The sequence below is a fragment of the Eucyclogobius newberryi genome, unplaced genomic scaffold (assembly GCF_026437365.1).
Source record: "Eucyclogobius newberryi isolate DKJ021-1_F unplaced genomic scaffold, fEucNew1.0.hap1 SCAF_11, whole genome shotgun sequence".
Taxonomy (NCBI): domain Eukaryota; kingdom Metazoa; phylum Chordata; class Actinopteri; order Gobiiformes; family Gobiidae; genus Eucyclogobius; species Eucyclogobius newberryi.
In genome coordinates, this window is record NW_027315735.1 from 446,762 (window position 1) to 462,923 (window position 16,162).

General features: G+C 40.6%; 1 protein-coding gene across 1 annotated transcript in view; it reads right to left on the reverse strand.

Annotated features, from left to right (window-relative positions):
- Positions 1–6,450: 6,450 nt before the first annotated feature.
- The window catches only part of pdgfc (platelet derived growth factor c), a 155,508-nt gene continuing 145,796 nt past the window's right edge, over positions 6,451–16,162 (reverse strand). Inside the window, exons 5-6 of the mRNA XM_072434637.1 lie at positions 14,097–14,314; positions 6,451–7,116 (exon numbers count right to left, since the gene is read on the reverse strand). Of these exons, the coding sequence (XP_072290738.1) occupies positions 7,003–7,116; positions 14,097–14,314 (332 nt within the window). The 3' untranslated portion in view covers positions 6,451–7,002. The remainder of the gene's footprint in view (positions 7,117–14,096; positions 14,315–16,162) is intronic.

Here is a 16,162-nt window from a genome sequence, read left to right on the forward strand (position 1 = left end):
CTCTTTTGTGACCAACATCACCCAGAACCATACCGCAGGGTCAAGGTCGAGAGGTTAGTGGACAATCTGATCCCAGTAGCACCTGATACTACGTATTTGATTCTATTGGGGTGTTCAGAGGTCCCTGACGAGTCAAACTGACTGACCAGAGAGCAGTGGGTTTTAAGGGCTTTCCGCTTGTACTTCTATATTTCCCATCACACTGCACAAAATTATGGACTGAATAAATTGTCTGTTTGTCAAATTACAGAGATTGACCAATCTGACTCAAAATTTAGGACAGTAATATAGACATGTAGACATGTTGTGGGCCGAGAGAAAAGGAGTGTGTTCAATGTTGAGAACTGTGCATAAACTTTTTGTGTGTAAAAGTGTCATTTTAACACCTATATGAAAGACATGTTGAAAACTGAAAAGCGTAATATGTTTGGCATATAAGACAGTAGACTAATGCTTTGATAAACAGGAGGTAAATGTGATAAAATGTGAATATATGATTATATTTCTGGGATGTATTTTATCTGCATAATAGTGATATTTTATCTGCATCATTAGTCTAAGAGAAGAATGGGTGTGTGACAAACTGCATTTGTGAAGGTATCATAAAGATGGGCCAAAGAATGTTGCCCCAGGAGGGGGGGTGACAGCCCAGAGGAGTTTGGGTAATGTTTACCCAAGGCTTGATCTCTAGGAAAAATACCAGCTGTAAAACAAGTGCCTTGATGTGAAGCTGACCAATGAGAAATGTGACCCGCCTATTCCAGAATATCTAATAAAACCAACCAGCATGGGAAAAAACGGTGTGAGACGCAGGAGGATCACGCAGGCTGCTTACAACGGCCTGGCTGACGCAGCCCCGCGTTTTCTCCCAAGCTTGCCACACAAATGTCTGATATTTCTGTGTTTCATATTCTAAGTTGAATTGTGTTCTCGATGTGTTTCGGAATAGCATCGGTGTAATGTCTCATTCCATGACAGATACAAAATTTGCTGAAAAAAATCGTCCATACCACCTTTAAAAGTCATTTTTATTTGATATTTATAAGACCAAATAAAATTGGGTTGGAAATTAGGATCGTTCAATATAAGGAAAAAGAAAATTGTGATGCCTATTTTTGTCACAGCACCTGGTCAAAATTCAAATTTAAACAAATCTGTAAAATATAAAAGACAAGAAACTCCCATTGTCCAATAAAAGGGACATCAGAGTTGCAAAAGAAAAGGCCGAGATCAGCAGCAGTGGAATCGATGATATCGTGGTATACTAATAATAATGTATTAAATACGGAGAGTCTTTGTATGGATCCCTCTAGGGGACAAATGATGAGGGAGGATTGAGCTGGACTTGTGAGTTTGCCATGATATTTAAGGGGCACTTTGTGGAAGAAAAGTCTTTAAATCCATTAAAAGATTAGACAATAATCTACATTTAACCAAGTTGGCCAAAGTTCATTTCCATCCACATCATTGACAAGTTCTGTGAGAAATCCCTGAGCACAAGATGAAGGCTGTTGTTTCTGTCATCAGCAGGAACATGGTTGGTTGGTATTTGAGGCTGGGCCAAAAAAAACCAACAACCAAATATTCTGTGATTTTACAAAAAAGTTTGAAAAATCACTTGCATAAAACCCTTTAAAAACAGATCTGTTTTCAAATATCTGTATATAAACACTGCTGATCCACCCATTGTTGTTCTAAATCCAGGCAAGCTGAAATCACTGTTCTTCCCTCTCCCCAGACACTTCTTCTTCCTCATTTATAACTACTATAATGTCAAGTATTTCCTGTTTTTGGTAGTTTGACATAACATAACACGGAATAATAACACGGAATAATGCCTCTTGTTGGCAGCACATTTGTAAGCATATTTTCTGACATATATATACTGTATATGCAAAGTGATTATTATGCATAAAATATTTGCAAACCTGCAATTTGGATCTCACTGACACCTATGTTCACCAAATCCAACAAACCTCAACATCTAAGCTTTCATAACCTATTATTCTAGCTTGTTCTGTAGACTACTTGGCAGTCTGTAAGAATGTGTTTCCACACTGTAAATTAATCATATCTTAATAGCAAAAACATGTAGAGGTCTAGTCTCAACTTTATTTCCTAACAGTGAAGCCAATGAGCTGCACAGTACATCCGGTGAGAGGAACCGTACCGGGGGAACATTTACCTTCTCATGGGTTTCCTCTTAAATAGTAGTTTACACAGTTGTATTGATGTGTGTTTGGCTAATCCTATATGATCTTAAATCGGAGGCTTGAAAATTCCTAATTGCACCTATCACCCATCTTCGTCCACAGTTTTGTCCTTTCGCTGGTTCTTTTGGAAAATTCAAACTCCCTTTCCTTTCGTTCAACCATGTTAAATTGTTATATACTCTGATTAAGTTGTGTTTTGTTTCATTCACACACATTTGTTCTGTTTACAAGGTTGTCTTCTCTGAGCCTCACACATGACAGCAGGGGGCGCTCCAACACCTAACTAGTTTGTAGCAGTAGTTTGTAAAGTGTGTTTTCCAAATGTAGACATTATTTTAAGTTGGAAAAACATGAAATACCACTTCCATGGTGGCCAAAAGTGAGTTTAGAACCATAAGAATTCATTATATGAGTTCAATTTTCTCCCTGATTTTTGTCTTTGTCACATTTGTTTTGCATCCTTTTATTTGTCAAAAGCTGCACAGGTGTGAAAACTCAGAAAGACATGCGAGTACTCACATCAAATGGAACTGTGGAACACAATAACTATAATCTGATAAATCCAGAAATCGGACAATGGTCATATTTTTGGGCATGCAAACATAGCCACTTCAATATCACGGCCATTTTAGCTCAGATTGAAGTTTGCGTTGAACATAATGTAAAATCACAGCTTCACTTTTGTTTTCTTCTGAATAACTTCTTAGCGAGGTGAGAAATGTCCACCTAATAGATAGTTGAGCTAAAATTACAATCAGAAATATCTAGAAAAATATCCAAACATTTAGGCCGTAGATTTCAGTGATTTTAATTAATTTAACTTCAATAATATTTTACATAGTGGTGCTGAATTGTGGTTGGACATCTCAACACACTTAAAACAAATGGAAAGACAAAACCAGGTCTGGCATTATCCTGAGACCTTTTCTATTCTTTTGAAAAGACTTTCCCAGCACGAGTGAGAAGGGCCTGGCTGTAATATTGTAAAAAGCCTCCACAGGAGCGGGCGGAGCATCTGGCCTCACCGTCGATACCTGACAGCGCACGTATCAGACCAGAATGAACGGTCCACACAGCAGCGTGAGAGGGACAAATGAGGACCTCCTCCTGGGTCACCTGATGGCCCACTCCTGCTCACTGTGTGCAGCGAGGAGGCCATAAACACCCTTAACGAACCCTTAGGGATGTAGGCTTCTTATCAATATAAACTCAGCAGAGCAGTGACAGGGGAACTGAGAAACACTGATTATTATTAACACAAATGTAAAGTTTAAATGTATGATTAAAGGTGGTATGGACGATTTTTTTCAGCAATTTTTATATCATATTTCCTCGTGGCGTGGATAAATCATTTGTCCTGCCACGTATCAATCATAAAACGCACCTGTCGCTCACCTGCAGCCGCGTCAGGCTCGTCCCCACGTTTCCGCGTGCCTAAGCGCATGGATCTATCATAATATAGTTCCCTCAGTGTACGGGGCAAAATGAAGACGGAGAAAGACAGTTGGAGCTGACGCAGAAGTGGACAGAAATCTACGGGAGACGGGCGATGTGATGCGATCCGTTGCGCTAATAAACAAACGCACGTGTGTGTTGTATCGGTCCACACGGGGAGTGGCATGCGCACTTCCGCCTGCGTTCTCAAATCGCCGAAAAATCGTCCATACCGCCTTTAATGTGGAAATATTCATGGGTTTCAGTCATGTGACATATTTATTTAGGCTCGTTAAAACTGTCAGCAAGTAGGCTAACGTTTATTAGCATAGCCACGCAACAATATGTAGTCTGGACTTTCGGCCCCACTAGAGCGGTACCTTCTGATGGTCTACAGAGCTTATGAGGAGTCAAAGGTCCGTCAGATACTTTGGACCTCTAACATTTAGCAATTTGTGGACCAATAAAATAATTTGGAAATGAAACTGACTGAAAGCCAGTGTAATATTCGTTACTGGGGTAATGTGCGGTCTTTTGTTTTGGTGTTTAGCTGCGGCCTTTAGTAGTATTTGTAGCTGCCTGACTTAGGAATCCGTGAACAGGCCATGACAATAGTCCAGTCTACTTGAAATAACTCCACTCCGCTAGAATTAATGTCCAAAAATGTATTCAAAAATTGACACTAAAAATGCTTTTTTAAGTTCCAGAAATGATTTCAAGAAAGTTAAAGAAGTAAATTTAGACACAAACTTGACAAAACCTGGATTTAAGAAACAAGACAAGACAAAAAGTGTATTAGAACTAAATTAGAACCGTTCGGTCTCATCCAGGTGAAGGTTGGTACTGCAGATTTCTGCTGGAACAAAAAGCCTTAAGTTATCACATTATAACAAAGAGCAAACAGTTATAAGACAGGATACATTCCATTTCAAAAACCTTTGACTGGTAATATTTTAGTGCCGGTATACCTTATGATACATAGTAGTAGTATAAGTACTCCCCACAATATATTGTATAAGGTAGTGTACTCTGATTATTCACCATTGAATATAAGCAGGGCATTAGTAACAGACTATACTATAGCACACACACTAAAGCCAGAGAATAATGCTGTTTGACCTTTGCTCTCCATCTGTGCTCCTGTCCAGACCAGAGTTCTGACCTCTCCTTGAACCCACAGGCTGTGAGCTCCCTCCAGCTTCCACAAACACAAACCTACATGTCCACGCTCCTGTTCTGTACTGAGCTTCTGGGATTACATTACATTCATTTTATTCCAGTGGAAGTAAAGCAGTCATTAAGCAAGTTTTGTGATGGTAATTGCATTTTGGATCTGTTCATTTCAAAGAGCTGTTCTAAAGACTAGCTCTTTAAAAAAGAAAAACCTTTCTGTGCATGACACAAGTTAGAGGAAAGCAAGGAAGGAACTAATCTCAAAGAGAAATGATCACGGCAAAGTAGGAATTGGATAGTTTCAAATTAAGGGTTAGGGTTAGGGTTAAGACATTCATTATTGAATTTTACATATATTTTGTTTAATTAATATAAGGTTATGATCAACACGTAGCATTTAGAATGAAGGCAAAATCAAAAATGTTTAGGTCTTCGAGGACAAATACAAATTATGTTGATCCCTTAATAGTTTTTCATTTTAGCGACCTATTACAAACCTCATATTACACTTTATGTGATGTTGAAACCAATTTTGAGGCTAGAAAACGTTATGTTTCCACCTCTTGTCATAGAAAAGCAGACACAAAGAGAATTTGACATTATTATTTGCTCTAAAATATGCTCATTATTGTAGCTATATTATTGTATGCTCTTGTTACAGTAAAACAGATGGAGACAAGTTGTTTTATATTTATTAAAAGAAATGTACAAACTTACCAAAATGAAACATCCTTGACTCATGACATTACAACACACAAAATGCAGCTAATCCTACTGTACAATGACACAGAACAAACACCAGGTTTCACTTTTCTTAGGCAAAATAAATATTCATATGAACAATAGCAATCTAACAAAGAGCTTGGAGCTTAACACTCCTAAAACAGTTCATTTGATGACAGGCTTCAGGAGATTTAAGTCAAAATGTCCTTGGAGTCTTTGGTAGAAAAGGTAACAATAAACGTAGAAAAGTAGAGAAAATGAACTTTTTACAATACGACTCACCGGTCTGTGAAAAACAAAGGCAAAAAAAAATGCAGCTGAATATAAGTGCAACAAATAACATAAATATAAAACAATGCAATAAAACAAACTCAAAAATAACAAATTACACAAAAATGACAAGCACACACACAAATCAAAATGTAGAAAACAAATTTGTGCAATTTGTTTTTTTTTTGTTTTTGCACCTCTATTTGTTTTCCTGTAATGTTTGTATTTTTTCAGCTTTTGGCCTAATGGCTTGAGATTTTTTTGATCAGTTTTTGATTAAAAAAACAAAAACATCTTGAAACTTCAATTTGTCAATTTGATCAACCAATCACTTGAGAATTTGCCAAAATAAAGCAAAAAAGAGTATTAAAAAAAATGATTTTAGTTTTGTTTTTGTGGTATTGTGTTATTTGTATTGTTAGTTCGTTTTCAATGTTTTTTTAGTCTTTAAAAAAAAAAAAAAATCTTCTTGTGATTGCTGGCCACGATACTGTTGAAGACTGCTGAATGGAAAAAAACATCACCTTTATGTTGTGAAGATAATACCAGAGGAGTAAAGGCCAAACGCAACTCATTTCAGAACAAAATGTATAAAAAAAAGTCCCATTCCCCCACACTGGTCACATGACAATACAGATAAAACAGTCCTCAGAGCACTTCTCCTCCAGTGAAATTCAAAGTCTATGTACAGCTCGTCTCAATATTGATATTCCACAGCAGTCAAGTCAATCCCAACGATTTATTAGATTGTGCCGTGTTCTGTTTCTTCATCCAATTAGAGAGCGGAGAAGAGGCCGGAGGGGAGAGTCTTGTTATCCGGCTGCTGGAGGAGGCGGGGGGAGGCTGGAGGAGGCTGGAGGAGGCGGGGGGAGGCTGGAGGAGGCTGGAGGAGGCTGGAGGAGGCTGGGGGAGGCTGGAGGAGGCTGGGGGAGGCTGGAGGAGGCGGGGGGAGGCTGGAGGAGGCTGGAGGAGGCTGGAGGAGGCTGGGGGAGGCTGGAGGAGGCTGGAGGAGGCTGGGGGAGGCTGGGGGAGGCTGGGGGAGGTTGGAGGAGGCTGGAGGAGGCTGGAGGAGGCTGGGGGAGGCGGGGGGAGGCTGGAGGAGGCTGGAGGAGGCTGGAGGAGGCTGGGGGAGGCGGGGGGAGGCTGGAGGAGGCTGGAGGAGGCTGGAGGAGGCTGGAGGAGGCGGGGGTCAGTCCGAGTCGTCCGTACACTCGCACACACACTCCTCGTGATGCTCCAGCGCTACGTCTGTCATGGACTTCTGAAGACCCCGGACCCCACTGCGGTGTTTCAGCAAGAGAACCTGAGGAAGAGGAAGAGGAAGAGGAAGGATTTGAGACATTTCTGTACGAATCAATACACAATACGCTGGGTTAGCGTTCTGAAGAGGACACATTCATATTAAAGGCGCTGTACCCGTTTTATTTCCATGAAGTAGTAAAGTAAAATCTGTTTTGATACAGATCTCGGGGTCAAAATGAGATTGCTGTGTGTTGTCTGCGTCTAAATATATAGTGTTTAGTCTATGCAAAGCTAGCATGCTAATGTTTGTTAGCTTTGCTCTGGGCTCTGAAAGTATTGAAAAGGGCTTATGAACTAAACGCAGTGAATAATCAAAACTACCTCCATACAAGGCTTTACCCTCCCCCCATAGGTGAAGCAGTTACATCGCCATGAACACAAGCAGGTGGCGGACCCTTCACCAGAAAAGCTACATAGTGCTCCTTTAAATTACAGAGTTTTAAATTACCGGGCCAATTCACAAAGTTTGATGTCATTTCTGTTGGCGCAAATGGATTGAATGAATCGTTTTTGTTGTCAATTTTACAATGTAATATTATTCAAACTTTGCTGATTGAGAGGATTTGTTTTTGTGTCTTGTGTATTGCACATGATTGTAAAAGAAGCTGTTGATGTAACTTGTGAAAATGAAATGGCTGTGCGCTGTCTTAATCTTATTCGAGTATTTCATTCTCCACAAAGCAGGACGTGAGCTGTTAGCAAGCTAATATTTGTTAGCTCTGAAAGTGTTTATAAATTCAATACAGTGAATAATACTTTCCAAACTGTGGAACATTCAAGGTAAAACCATTACATCTCCATGGAAACAACCTGTATTCTGGCCCCTGAACATTGTTGAAAGCACTTATCTCCTCACAGAGAATAATAGGATGCTCAGAGTGTATTTGGTATTAGTGAAAAATAAATGTAGACTGTTGTTTAGTTCTGTTTGAAATAAACTGGGTCCAGCACCATATGGTAAAGTTCAACATTGTGTGTATTTTCTGTTGGCCTCTTCCCTCCATCTGAAATTGTGACATTATTTCTCGAATGTTTCCTTTACAGTACTAATAATCCTATGAAGCTGTCGGACAATAATCACAGAGGTTTCGACTGTAATTCTTGCCCTTGGTGGTCAAACTTTCTGTTCTCCTGTTATATATTATATATGATGTGTTTCTAAATGTTTCTGAAAGTGCTGGAGGGGTGTGTGGAATTGGCTTCTCTATTAAAGCAAAGGCCAGTGCTGGTCACGCTACACTAAAACCAATTGATTTTTATTTCAGCTCAATCCTGGACTTTTACTGAAACTCTACATCTATAAGACTTTTTTACTTGATAAAATCATCTTTTAAAATAGAAAGAATAATTGAGAAAGAAATTGGACGGAGTGAAGCTATTTAGTATAATAATTTGGTTACTTGCAGTTTGCTATGTTCTAGTCATACATAACACTGGTTTAATCCTAAATCGTGTTTTTTACACTATAATAATATCATAATCATAATAATGCAACTTCTTAAAAAAAGTATTCTTCCGAATACTGTTTATCAGAAAAGTAATACCATTCATCATAATTGCAGCAACATTTGGCCTCATTGTGTGTCCTTGTGTTCCTTTGTACTCTTTTGTAAATCGCTATGGCAACTGTACTAATTTCACATAGTGATAGTTCAACATCACAACATGAAAAGGTCCTTCACCTCGTGGTACTTCTTGGTGACCTTGGCGGGCACACACTACAGTATAACAGATATACTCTACCTCATGGTATTTCTTGGTGACCTTGGCGGGCACACACTACAGTATAACAGATATACTCTACCTCATGGTATTTCTTGGTGACCTTGGCGGGCACACACTACAGTATAACAGATATACTCTACCTCATGGTACTTCTTGGTGACCTTGGCGGGCACACACTACAGTATAACAGATATACTCTACCTCATGGTACTTCTTGGTGACCTTGGCGGGCACACACTACAGTCCAACAGATATACTCTACCTCATGGTACTTCTTGGTGACCTTGGCGGGCACACACTACACTATAATACCTAATACCTGCTTCCGAAGAGTGCACACGCTTTTTTGCTCGCTCCGCTTGCTATCGCTGCTTTCCTTATTTATTTTGCTTTTTAATCAGTTTTTGTCTTCCAAACATTTTTGCTTTAGACTTTTTCAAGTAAACCAAGGATTTTAAGAACATTTTTCCAGTTTTAACGACATATCTGACGCCAGCGACATGTCCGGGAGAAGAAGTGAGAAAGACTGTGAACGCTGTCGGAAATATCAACAAGAAATGAATGAGCTGAAAACACGGATATTTGTTTTGGAATCTGAAAAAGTTCTTCACGATACCATTCCTGTGTCAACCGACGGTAAGAAGAGCACACTTTTTACAAGAAAAACTGCTACTTTCAACCTAAACCGCAGTGACTCTGTGTCGTTTCCAAAACTGTCTAAAAACCAGAAAGACCAGGCTGTTTCTTGGAACAAACTTGGAGCAAAGCCTAAACGATACAAAGATAACGTGAAGTCACCTAAAATACAGCTCACAAACAGATTTTTACCACTTTCAGAGATGGAATTAAATGAAAAAAGGAACGATGACGTGGCCAAAATACAGCGAGGAGGAACTGTGCCAAAAGCCAAGGTCACACGGATTGTTTTGATAGGAGACGGGGCGATAAGTCACGTGACGCATGAAAAGATAAACACACATTCTTTTCCAAGCGCCACTGTTTCTGAGATAACGTCACTCCTTCCAAATATTATGGCTAAGCATGGAGGAGCTAAACAGCTGATTGTGCACGTGGGTGCAGTGGACATGCGGCGGGAACAGACTGAAGTTTTGAAAAAAGACTTCTTGAAGTTATTCGACGTGCTTGATAAAATGGAAATCAAAACATTCATAAGTGGACCTCTTCCAAACATCGACAGGAGGATAAACAAGTTTAGCCGGCTTCTTCAGCTGAACACATGGCTGTCCAAAGAGTGTCCCCCTAGAGGACTACACTACATTGAGAACTTCTATCTATTCTGGAAACGAGAGGACCTGTTTAAGAGAAATGGCCCCCACCTATGCAGAGGTGGAGTGAGGGTGCTGACAGAGAACCTGCTCCACGCTCTGAGGCATTGGACTGGGCCTGGACAGGGTCCTGAGCAGATAGTTAGAGAAGAGAGGAATGAGAGAAGAATTCCTGCTCCCTCAGCCAGAGACCGAGCCAATGTTTCAACATCAAAAGCACCACAACCTCAGCCTCCACCAAAGGATTCATCAGCAGCTGCTCCACCACCACCAGCAAAGGATTCAGCTCCAGCTGCTCCACATTCACCTCCACCGCCTCCAGCAAAGGAACAATCTTCAAAGGCCTTGGACCCATCTGTGACAAGCCCAACAACATCCCTGTCATCGCCCCTGCCTTCACACCAGCCCTGGGTTCCCCCTGCAACATCTACTCCCACTAAATATGTCGGTGTAATCCCTCATTCGTCCAGGCGTGTTCCATAGTAGAAAAAGCTTCAGTTGTAGTCATCTGGACTCAGTTTGAAAAAGTAGACGTTTCGACTCTCATCCAAGAGTCATTGTCAACAACAGAATTTAGGTCGAGAACTCCGATATTAATACTGTTCTGTGGTAAGACCCGCCCATTGGGAGGAGCCTTCCTGAAGTAGAAAGAGTTGTTGGTTTCAACAGAAACTCCCCCCTTGTATCTACCGAGCTAGCCTATTCAGAATCTTAATGGGCTGTTAAAACCTCTTTGTCTTAGTGAGACCCTGGCTCAACCACCCTGAGTACCTGATTAGCATTTGAATGCCCTGGTCCTTTACCTTTCCAGGGGTTCAGTAACCCATTATAGATAACAGGAAGATTAAACCCAAGCCCTCCATTTCTGTTTAAAGAAGGTCTTTCTTTTTTAACAAAAATAGCTTCCTTGACTCCTCTTTCAAACCATCTTTTCTCCCTGCTTAAAACCTTCACCTCACCGTCTTCAAACGAGTGATTAGAGGCTTCAAGATGGAGATGTACGGCACTCTGTGGACCTGAACTAGTATTTCTTCTGTGCTGATAAAGCCTCTTGTGTAGAGGCTGTTTCGTCTCACCTATGTAACGTTCTTTACAGCTTTCTTCACTGCATTGGATCGAATAAACTACATTGCTCTGTTTTTGAGTCGGCAATTTGTCCTTTGGGTGAACCAGTTTTTGTCTTAAAGTGTTGCCTGGTTTAAAATAAACAGGGACTTCGTGTTGTCTAAAAATTCTCTGCAGTTTTTCCGACAGGCCAGACACATAAGGGATAGAAACACCCTTCCTTCTCTGTTCAGTTTCCCTTTTGTCCTGCTTCTTGGTTCTCTTCACTCTGTTGAGAGCCCAAGCGGGGTAACCACAGGCTGAGAGGGCATTTCGGACATGTTTTTCCTCTTTCTTCTTGCCCTCTGAGCTGGTGGGCACACCTTGAGCTCTGTGTTGTAAGGTTCTGATCACACCCAGCTTGTGCTGTAGTGGGTGGTTGGAACCAAAGAGCAGATACTGGTCCGTGTGTGTAGGTTTCCTATATACTTCTATTTGGAGTTTCCCGTCCTCTGATCGTGGAACAATCAAGAAAGGCCAAGCGATTCTCCTTAGCGTCTTCTCTTGTAAACCTGATATGTGGGTCCACAGCATTGATGTGATCAGAGAAGGTTTCCAGCTCTTGTTTCTTGATTGTTACAAAAGTATCATCGACAAAGAGGAAGCGATAGACCGGCCTCTGTATTACAGACTGTATCCTGGTGAAGCCATGCCTTGCATTTATGGCCTTCCAAAAATACACAAAAAGGAGGTTCCACTCAGACCCATAGTGTGCAGCACAGATTCCATCACTTACAATGTGGCCAAGCATTTAACAACTATATTGGCTCCGCTTGTGGGGAATTCGGTACATCATGTGGATAACACGCACAACTTTGTGGATAAAGTGAAACATCTCCAACTGGACCCAGATGACCTCATGGTTTCATATGATGTGGTGTCCCTGTTCACCTGCATCCCGACCTCTGATGCAGTAGCAGCGGTGAGGACCAGACTGCAGGAAGACACCACCCTACAGGAAAGGACCAAACTGACACCTGAACAGGTTTAATCTTCCTGTTATCTATAATGGGTTACTGAACCCCTGGAAAGGTAAAGGACCAGGGCATTCAAATGCTAATCAGGGACTCAGGGTGGTTGAGCCAGGGTCTCACTAAGACAAAGAGGTTTTAACAGCCCATTAAGATTCTGAATAGGCTCGGTAGATACAAGGGGGGAGTTTCTGTTGAAACCAACAACTCTTTCTACTTCAGGAAGGCTCCTCCCAATGGGCGGGTCTTACCACAGAACAGTATTAATATCGGAGTTCTCGACCTAAATTCTGTTATTGACAATGACTCTTGGATGAGAGTCGAAACGTCTACTTTTTCAAACTGAGTCCAGATGACTACAACTGAAGCTTTTTCTACTATACTCCCACTAAAGATTCATCATTCTCCTTCTCATCTCCACTCTCACCCATGGGCCTTCCCAGCCATTTTGAAAGTCTGATCAAATCAGGCATTAAGATGGCTCCACTCACGCCCAATATAGCAAGGGCTATGCCGACTACACCAACAAAAGCCCCACCACCCATCCCCCCTCGCCTCTCACCTGGTCCCAAACTCTCCTTGGCTACAAAAGCCCCACCACCCATCCAACCTCGCCTTTTACCTGGTATCTCCCATAGCTAGGATGCACTGGGTCTCAGCGTTGCCGGGACTTATTGTCACATTAAAAATCAAACCAACCCGGGGCCCTATGTAAAAAGAGCCCCCCCTAGTGCTATTTCTGTAGTCACATCATCACAGAGATGGAAAAACAAAATGCGAGTCAGGCCCAATCTGAGAAATGTGATTCATATTCCCTGTGAAAAGATAAAGCCCAGTCCCACTGAAACTAGTCTGAAACTTGCTGTGCTAAATGTCAGATCCTTATGTAACAAATCTCTCTTAATTAATAATTTTATTTCTTCTTATAATCTTGATTTTATGTTTTTAACTGAAACATGGCTTGACAAAAACACAGGAAATGTAGTTCTGATAGAATCTGCTCCACCCAACTTTAAGTTTGAATCTGAAACACGAGAAAACAAAAAAGGGGGTGGAGTCTGTGCTGTCTTTAGAGATGAAATAATTACCCGCAGGTTGTTTTTTGGGGTGTTTTCATCATTTGAGTATGTATCCTTTAAAATGGAGCTAAAACGGTCTCCATCCATTCTCTTCATTGTTTTATACAAGCCTCTCCAGCACTGCCAAAGTTTTATTGATGATTTTACTGAGATGCTTTCAGTCATATGCACAGACTTTAATGGTTTGGTCATTACAGGTGATTTCAATGTACATGTTGATAATATTTGTGACAGAAACGCTAAAGAGCTTGATGCTGTCCTTGAAACCTTCAGTCTTACTCAGCATGTGAGAGGCCCCACCCACAGCAAAGGACACACTCTAGATCTCATAATTACAAAGGGGGTAAATATTTCAAATGTTAATGTGATCGATGTTGCTCTGTCTGATCATTTCTGTGTCTTCTTTGACCTGTCTGTTTCTCCCCAACCTCCGGTTGGTCCTGCAGTTGTTCAGAGGAGACACATAAGTGATGGCACAGGTGCACTGTTTATGGAAATGATAAACTTTGAAAATGTCTCATGTTCTAATGTAAATGATTTGTTGAACTCTGTTACATCTAGTGTTTTGAATGTTCTGGACACCATCGCCCCTATAAAGGCTAAAATGGTTAAAAATAAGCAGAAGGCGCCGTGGAGAAATGATGATTCGGTGACCTTGGCGGACACACACTACAATATAACAGATATACTCTACCTCGTGGTACTTCTTGGTGACCTTGGCGGGCACACACTACAGTATAACAGATATACTCTACCTCATGGTACTTCTTGGTGACCTTGGCGGGCACACACTACACTATAACAGATATACTCTACCTCATGGTACTTCTTGGTGACCTTGGCGGGCACACACTGGCAGTCGTAGCCTCTATGGGGGCAGCAGGCACAGTTCCCCCCGCAGCGCTTCACCAGGAGGCAGCTGGGCCAGAAGATCACGTCGGTCCTCCTCAGCTCCTCGCGCAGAGACACAGAGAAGTTCCTGGGAGTGCAGCTGTAGAGACGCACCTCCTCCCGCAACAGGTTCAGGTCAGCTCCTGCAGGAACAATTAAGGGAACACTAAGAACTTCATTGGAATTCACCAGCTCTGCCAAAAAAAATTAAGGCGAGACACTGCTGGTATCTGTAGTTTACTCAAATAAATGTAAGAGAAAAATGTATTACAAGGTTTTTTCATATAACATTCTTATTTTGATATGAAAAATTATGGCCAAAATTGCACATATTTGGAACATAAAGGAAAAAGCATAGAGCAATGTTTAAATGTGTTGTCTAATTATTTTTTGGCTAATTAGATACTAACAAGTTACAGAGGGGACTTTGGGCTTATTTCTTTCTAATCTATTTCTAATGTTGTCAAATGTTTTTTTTTAGTAAAAAAAACCCACAGATACTTCAGTACGATCCATAAAAATACAAAATGGTAAAGTTAGGTGATTTTTTTCAAACATTTTGAGAAAACTGCCTGTGAAATTATAACGTTACACTTTTATGGATGCAAGAGGGGGAAATTAACTTATAAAACATCTTTAGGTGCAGGTTGGACAGATTTGTTGCTGCCAGGTGAAAACGCATATGAGTGCGCAAACTGACCAAATCTTTTTTTTCTATTTTGTCTGTAGTGTCGTGTTTTAAAAGTGCAGGACAATAAGAACTGAATCTGGAATGGCATCAGGTGTCATCCACGGGAAACAAGTCCCAGAGAGCCCTTTTGAGGAGCACATTCTGATTTCTGATTGGATAATCAACTTAAGAACCAATTAAAACACAAATGTAAGCATAAACATGTTTTTGAATAAGTTATTTTAATTAAGGCTGCACAATATTTTGCAATTGATTCTAAATTGAGATTTTTTAGTTGGTACAATTACAAAATTAGAAAAATTGTGTTGTATAAAGTTTAAAACTCTGAAATATGAACTGGTCCATTATAGTCTTCTCTCAAATGTCAAAGCTTCTGGCTTTTATAATGTGCAGACTCCTACTTTTTAACTGTCAATCACAAATGTAATGGCATGAATACTCACGCTTTGAGCCCGGCGGCCAATACAACGGTGCATTTCTTTATTTATAGATTTTGACTAGCTAAAAGCCACCGGGGGCACTCTAGCAGGAGGTGCAAGCGTTTGACAGACTGTAGAAGAAGACGAAAGTGGTCACTGTCCAGGGGACACGTATATTTAGTATTATATTAAGTGTTTTATTACAATCAGACTCATGTTCAGGGAGAAATTTGTCGATTGAGGAAGTGAATCTATACACGGCGAAACATAAAGACACACGTGAAGCGCGGACATGCAATATACGGCGGTCTGGAGTTTACAATCCGCTGCATTGAAATGAGACTTTCTTGGCCAGAACTGACTCAAAGACAACATGTGCATCACGACCATGGAACAATCCTTCTGTGTAAATATCTCATGTTATAACGTGACACTCACTAAGCACGAGCTCAGGAGCAGATGAACCAGATGTGAAGACACAGGTAAATCAGCTCACACAGAGTCATCAAGGACAGAGAGAGGGAGAAATTAATCTAATTAGATCTGCTGCGCAGTGGACCGGGGTGCGCTGAGACCCCCTGTTCAAAAGACAACTGGCGTACATATAGTACACTATAGTACACTTTATTTATGTGTAAATATCTCATGTTACAACACCTGCGGCCTGTATATGGACAATATATTTTTTCTTTGTAAATTTAGTTGCCGTGGCTTTTATTCCGGAGCTCTGTATAGCACGAAAAGTATGGAAATGATAAATATATTAACATAAGAAATTATACCAGTAGCATTTTATTCAATATCCTCTTTTGTCTGCACTTAACTTTTCAAATTAGGTTATATGTCTTACATTTCTTATTTAATTTATTTAAAAAAGAATA